This window comes from Prorops nasuta, unplaced genomic scaffold (genome assembly GCF_024137725.1).
Source record: "Prorops nasuta isolate Cenicafe-Biocafe unplaced genomic scaffold, Cenicafe_Pnas_1.2 PNAS00012, whole genome shotgun sequence".
NCBI lineage: Eukaryota > Metazoa > Arthropoda > Insecta > Hymenoptera > Bethylidae > Prorops > Prorops nasuta.
The window spans coordinates 6494987-6502729 of NW_027116809.1; the positions used below are offsets into that span (position 1 = coordinate 6494987).

Genomic DNA, 7743 nt, shown 5'->3' on the forward strand with positions numbered 1-7743 from the left:
CGATCCGCGTTGCTCAATCGTCGAATATGCTCGCGACATTCCAGTACCCACGCATCGTATTCATTCGCACTATTAATTGTAAAAAATTTTCTTCGCAATTCAGTAGACATTTTGTGTTTCTTAAAGAAATGACTCTATCATACGGTGAACAACAACAATAAATTAACAATTGCGAATGCGTCTCTCGCGAAGAGTAACGCTTATATATAGCGAACATAGAATGGAAGTAGGGGTATCTACACATCCCATTGTTTCGTCCGAGATGCATACTGACATTGATATACATTGTTTTTTAAGTCTTTTATTTCTATATATATTGATCATATACAGATTTCATAAAGTAGACATTTTGCAGTGAACATATACCATAATGATTCATACACTTGGGTAACGGTGGTTCGAAATTTTTACTCCATCCAAGACTAAATTTACCCCACTCACACTCCTTCACATTGTATATATTTTCTAAGTTGCAAATTTTTCTCAACCAATCATATTTCTCCCGTCCTTTCACGAAAATCCAATCCTCCTCGTATGACGTTACATACTTTCTTATTACATCTTTATACTTGTAATGAGGTGAATGACCGTCAGTCGGGGTTCACGTTAGGTCGTTGAAGTGTACACACGTGTTTACTTCTCTCGTCCGTAAGTGTCTAATATAATATAAAAGTGTAATAGTAAGTTATATTATTGTGAACAAATTCAGATATACTTATTAAATAAATTAGCGTCTTTTAAATTAGCTGGGATCATCCCAGCTTATCAAATAAAAAAAAGGGGAATTTACATAGCCATGGCTTTTCTAACCAAAAGCCTGGAAATATCTCGTAATGTGCAAAACGTTTTTTCGTACAAGTCTAATGGCTCTGCTTCTGACAATGTTAGTTATGCTAACATTACACAAAAAAATAATCAACCTACTAGAAAACAGGGCCTTATAATTGACTGTGTTAATGACTTTAGTTTAACTGATTACACGTGTGCAGTTGGTGACATTGTTCAACCATGTAATATTTTGTACTCTGCCAGGATCTCAGGTAATAGAATATGCATTTATTTAAAGAGCAAAGAAATCACCGAAAACTTTTTAGGAAAACATAAATTTGTTAAAATCAAAGAAACGGAAATAACAGTTAGACCCTTAGCTGCTAAAAATAAAAGAGTAATCTTTTCAAACGTTTCTCCGGTGATTCCGGACTTTGTATTGGAAGATATCATGATTCGACTGAACATTAAAAAATGTTCTCCAGTTAACACCCTAAAAGCCTCTATCACTAAAGATGGATATAAACATGTGATGAGCTCAAGAAGACAATGTTATATTGAACCAGATGATATTAAAAAACTCCCTGAAATAATCAAAATAAACTATGAAGACATCTTATATTATATTTTCCCCAGTACAGATTCTCTTAAATGCTTTATATGTAAGGAAGAAGGACATCTTGCTAAACTTTGCCCAAACATGCTGGAACCAAACAATTATGAAAACACAAACAATAAAGACACTATAATATCACCGAACTTACCTTCTAATGAATCAAACCATTCTAATGTGCCCATAATAAACAATAAGATATCAAATTCCACGCCAATCAACATTCCTGTACTACATATTATAGATGAAAACAATGATAACTTACACAGTCAAGATAACCACAGAGTAAATAATAGTAATAATGATAAAAACAGTTATACTATAACATCGAATGGTGAATCTTCAAATCAAATACAGAATGACATGCTTCCTCCTACTTATGGTATAAAAAGAGCTCGATCCCCATCAACTGCTTCTTCCAGTTCTTGTACACAGCATAATGTTAAACTAATTAATGATCCGAAAAAAGCAACAATCGAAAACACAAACAACAAAAAAAAGAAGAATAAAGTGGATATGGGAATAGACATTTGCGATGTTATGGCTAAAATTTCACCAGCCATTGAATATATTAAAATATCTGAGAAACAGTACCCTTTAGATACTGACTCTATTACTAAATTATTATACACATCTTACGGATGTTCCAAAATTGTAGACAATGCATTAACATATACTAAAGATCTCAATGCTCTTTCTGACATGCTAGTAGACATCCATGATCATATAGTAGACCGCAACTTAAAAACTCGAATAAATCGAATCATCATAAAATTGGATTCATCAGTAAACGGTATTTCCACACCGGGTGATACTAGCTCATATGATGAACAAGATAGTGATCAGCTTAATTAAAATCATACTAAACTTATATATATATATATATATATTTACTATTTATTATTATTATGTTTAAACCAATGCTGAAAATTAAACTCTGGAATGCCAGAGGTATCAATCAACGAAGGTATGAAATGGAAAAAATGACCAAGGACGTAGATGTGTTCGTAATTGTTGAATCATGGCTTAGTGAAAACAGTGATATTTACTTTTCAGGATTTGTTGCGTATAGAAAAGATAGATTGCACTCTAAAGGTGGAGGAATCCTTATACTTATCCGTAAGAATATTGCATTTATGGGCCTAAAGACTCAGTGGGTTCCTGACTTCCCAGCAGAAATATGTGGTATAAGTTTCACCAATACCTCCCCTCAATTTGACTTGATCGCATGCTACAGACCTCCTGGATCAACTCTATCTCAAACTCAATGGGATATGATTATTCAAAAAAATCTTAAACCCAACTGTAATCAAATACTCGTAGGAGACTTCAATTCACATAATATTATGTGGAACTGCAGATATACTGATACAAATGGTAAAAGATTTTTTAATACCATAGAAGCAAACAATTTGTATATTCATAATGATAAGACAATTACATACACTAACCTTTATCATCAAACTCATTCCAATCTTGACTTAGTATTGTCTACCATGAATATAGCAGATATTATTAATGTCACTGCAGAAGACGACACTCATGGATCTGACCATTTTCCACTTTTAATCCAAATAAATTCAGAAAGTCAAAACTATACTAAGAAAACCTTCAAACTGAAGTCGAAACGAACAAACTGGGATATGTTTCAATCAGATTTATGCGATAATGTCCAAACATTTTTGAACCCAGAATACCAGAAATTTTCTCCTTGCACTAAATACAATAAATTGATTGAACTAATTACAGAAACATTAAAGAAATGCACGCCACGGAAAAAAAAGGTCATAATTTCAACAGCTCACACACCAACCCAGTCTCCTGGTGGGATATTGAATGCGATAAAGTCCTGAGACTACGTCGAGCATACTACAAAAAATGGGAACACACTTTAAACATTGAAGATCTTATTAAATACAAAAAACAAGCGGCCATTACAAAAAAAATTCTAAAGAAAAAGAAAAAGGACAATTTTCGGAAATTTGCTGAAAGCCTAAACTCCAATTCAAATATTAATTACATCTGGGAAAAAAGTAAAATATTAAAACATAGCTGGATTAAGATAAATAGAAATCACACTTCTGATAACTTCCAACATATAAATATGATAGACACTGCTTTAAACAAACTGTGTCCACCATGGGTTATAAGTGATCCTATGGGGATTCCTCCATGTTCAGACAACATGTTCTTTGATGAGCCTTTTGAATTAAATGAATTACGTATGGCATTAAGTTCAAAGAATCCAAACTCTGCTCCTGGACCTGATGGAATAGACTACGAAACACTGCAGAAATTACCAAATGAAATTCTACAAATTCTCCTGGATATTTTCAATAATTTGTTTGAAACCAGTGAATATCCACAGGATTGGAAACGCTCATTTCTATTATTTATTCCCAAAGCTGATAATAAAAATGTTCGTCCCATCGCTTTGACTTCTTGTATATGTAAAGTTTTTGAAACAATACTCAAAACTCGACTTCAATGGTGGGTTGAAAAACAAGACATGCTACCTGCAACTCAACAAGGATTTAGAAAAAATCGTTCCTGTGCTGACAATCTCACAATTACGTCACTGCTCATTGAAGAAGCATTTGCAGAGAAAAAACATGTTTTGGCAGCCTTCTTGGACGTGCAAAGCGCTTTTGACAATGTCATTCCTGACGTTTTGTTAACCAAATTGGCTCAACTAGGCTGTTCAAAATTGCTTTTACATTTTGTCAAATTCATAACGCATGAAAGATCACTCTTCTTCAACAACTCTTATGATATAAATAGAAATGTGGGCAAAGGTGTACCACAAGGAGGTGTTCTTAGTCCACTCCTATTTATTATCTATACATCTAACATTACAGAGGGTCTAAAAAAAAATATTACAATCTCCCAATTTGCAGATGATCTAGCTATTTTTGTTAAATGCAAATCTTCACCAAGGGGCCAGAAAGCTTTAACAAAAGCTATCGAAACTATTCAAAAGCACTTATCACTGTTAGGACTCCATTTATCTCCTCAAAAGTCTAAACTAATTCATTTCAATAGAAAAAACATTGCTCCAGGTTCGACAGAGATCTTCATTAATGACACAAGAATTAAATCCATTTCTGATGTTAGATTTTTAGGAATAATCTTTGATTACAAACTTTCATTCAAAAAGCACATTGAAACCATAATTGCGAGAAGCAATAAAGCACTAAATATAATCAAATATTTGTGTGGCACTTGGTGGGGTTCTGATCCTTCCACACTCATGATTTTATATAAAAGTTTTGTTAGAGCTATTCTTGACTACGGATCATATATTTACTTCCCAGTCGCTCAACGATCAATAGAAAAACTTGAGAAAATACAAAATATTGCGATTAGAGCGGCCATGGGATACCGTCGCACCACTCCTAATAATATAATCATAGCGGAATCCAAATTAACCCTCTTAGAAGATAGATCAAAATATCTAGGAAGTCGATTTCTGGCAAAAACTTTCAGCAATTTAAACTCACCCACAAACTGTGCAGTTAAAAGAGTACTGTCAAATAAGAAAGCGAAGAAATACTTGGGCAGCAATAAAATCTTACCCCAAATTATCTCTCTAATCTATGATTACAGAGAAACCATTGAACGATATGAAAATGTTAGTATATACCTATATGATTTTAAAACAATTTACTCCCCAATAGAAATAAATACAAAGTTAGGATATATCCTAAAAAAATCGGATAATCCCATAAACCTATTCCGAGAACTTTTTAATAACCCTGAAACAATAAACATATTTACTGATGGCAGCAAGATTATTAAAAAAGACTCCAATCTTGTAGGATCTGCCTGCATCTGCCCTGACCTAGGAATATGTTGGAAAGGAAAGATAAACAGTAATGCCTCTATATTCACAGCTGAAAGTGTTGCTTTAAACAAAGCTATGGATATTGCTATTAAAAATAATAATCAAAATTTTGCCATATTCTCGGATTCATTAAGTGTGCTTAAATCATTAAATTCTTCTAGTAGTTCAATAAATCAGGGTATACTAGAAATTAAAAAAAAAATCAAAGACTTTGTAATGGACAACTCTGGCAAATGGTCAGTGAAATTTTATTGGATCCCATCTCACATTGGAATTCCTGGAAATGAGATGGCTGATTTGGCTGCTAGGGAGGCTGCACAATTCAAGTCTATACTCTGCCATAAAATTCCATACTCAGACATGTATGAAGAATTTAAGAAATCAGCCCTTACTAGGACCATGAGTGTGATTAAATCCAGAGGGAAAACAATTGGGAAAAATTACTTCAAAAACTTCTTCACGACTGGGAGAAAACCCTGGTTTCATAGACTTAGAATGAGTAGGGAATTCATAGTTACAATCAACCGATGCAGAGCTGATCACTTCAACCTGGCCTTCTCCCTGAAACGGGTCGGAATTGTCAAGGATGATACCTGCAGATGCGGAAAAACACCGGAGACTCTTAACCATATCTTATGGCAATGTGATCTATATGATCTTCCCAGGATCCAAATGTATGAAAAATTTCGCAAAATTAATTTCTTTCCTCCTTTTATTGCTAGTTCATTATTAGCAAAGCCAAATCTAAAAGGCTGTGAAATTATCTTCTGGTTTCTAAAAAAATGTAATCTTAAAATATAATGTATCAACTATTTATACATGTGCGCTACTAGAAATTTTGATAACCACTCAAGAGGTCCTGAACTATAGTATTCTACTATTATAAGCTTTAATATTGTATATCTCTGTATTACTTTTTAAACCTCTCACGAGGGAAATTAAATAAAAAAAAAAAAAAAAATGACCGTCAGTCCAATTGAATCCATGTCGATTAAAATAAAGCCAACTTTAAAAAAGAAAAAAATTATATATAAAACATTACATTCAAAAAAAAAAAATACTTACTCATTTTGTTCTCTCTCGAGATCGCTCAACCAAGCTTCTTGAAATGGTGGAGAAAATACATTGTGATACACTTCATTATCACGCAACACCGCAAATTCTTTAACTATAAAACTTTTGTCGGTCAATACAAAACCTTGAAAATCAACGAATGTCGGTGTCATTGTCGTCAGTCGCTCCATGCAATACTGAACGATCTTTTTTTTATCGCATTTAAGAAATTTCTTTTCCCCCTTCATCACGGGGACAGATAGGCTAAACGTATAAAAATTCAATGTTTCTTTTTTTTTTTTTTTGGAGGAGGAGGGGATCATTTCTAAGATTTTTTCCCATTGTGATTAAGAAAGAATGGACTCCTTGTCAAATGTAACTTTATATTTTAAAGAAACGATAAAGTCTTTCTCTCGACGAAGATATTTCTTCGGATGCTTCATTTCAGTTCTTTTCTTCGTCGAGAATAGCGCGAGCGCAACAATGCATAGAATAACTCACATAATAGATATAGAAGGTTTCTTAGTTTATAAAAAAGAAATTAAATATAAAGATATAGCTATAATTGATTTAATAAGTAACCAAATTTCTTACGCATCTTTTCGTTTGCGTGACACTATAAAGAACCTAAGTGAGAAAGACAAAAACTGTGTGGTATTTGCTCAATATGGTGCATGGTATAAAATACAGTGATACGGGATTCGAGAAATACTAGCAGGAGGATGTAGAAGATTTTATTGGAGATTGCTTAACCTGCGAATATCACGTAGTAGCCTACAAGGGAGGGAATATGGAAAAATATATATTGAATAGGGTGAATGTGGAAAATATCAATTTAGAAGTGTATGGTTGTCCTAAGTTTAAGGATTTAATTAAATTATATGATTTTGAAAAAACACCGTGTAATTTACACGTTCGAGAGACGAACTTGGACAATGAACGTATCCACTGTCCTTACGAGGAGGTGTCAGTTTTTGCCAAGTAGTTAAAAGCAAATATGTGATTCTTTAAAAACTATTTAGAGAAATAAAGAGGAGAAGACAAGTCCTCAAATCTTCATTCAATCTTATACCGTCGTCGGTGCTGCACACAGGAAAAAAAATGAGCTGCGAAAAGTGTAAATTAATAATGATTCAAGAGGATATTGTTCCTCTTTCACCCACTCTTCCCAGAGAATTGACAGAGGAATACGTCAATCGAATTAACGATTTTTTCAATCGTTACTTCGAAGAGTATGAACGGAAACTGCATCTTTATTTGCATAAAAACTGTGAGTATTTATTTTTTACATTTTTTCATAATTATTGTTTGTTTTTTTAAATAAAGTGAAGAAAGACGAAGAGAAACAGACTGAGGAAAAAGATATTGAGTCAAAGGAGACGAAGAAGGAAGAGGAGAAAAAACTAGTAGAGAAGGAGAAGGAGAAGGAGGAGGAGGAGGAGGAGGAGGAAAAAGATATTGCGTC

At 33.3% G+C, this 7743-nt stretch overlaps 1 protein-coding gene across 1 annotated transcript; it reads left to right on the plus strand.

Annotated features, from left to right (window-relative positions):
* The first annotated feature begins 2364 nt into the window (after nt 1–2364).
* On the plus strand, nt 2365–3234 carry LOC136777878 (uncharacterized). Its single transcript, XM_066734459.1, has one exon. It carries the CDS (start codon nt 2365–2367, stop codon nt 3232–3234), a length of 870 nt encoding a protein of 289 aa, XP_066590556.1.
* Nucleotides 3235–7743: the final 4509 nt, after the last annotated feature.

What these genes read in the sequence shown, in the direction of transcription:
- LOC136777878 (XM_066734459.1), top strand. Translation starts at nt 2,365, where the DNA reads ATGACCAAGGACGTAGATGTGTTCGTAATTGTTGAATCATGGCTTAGT.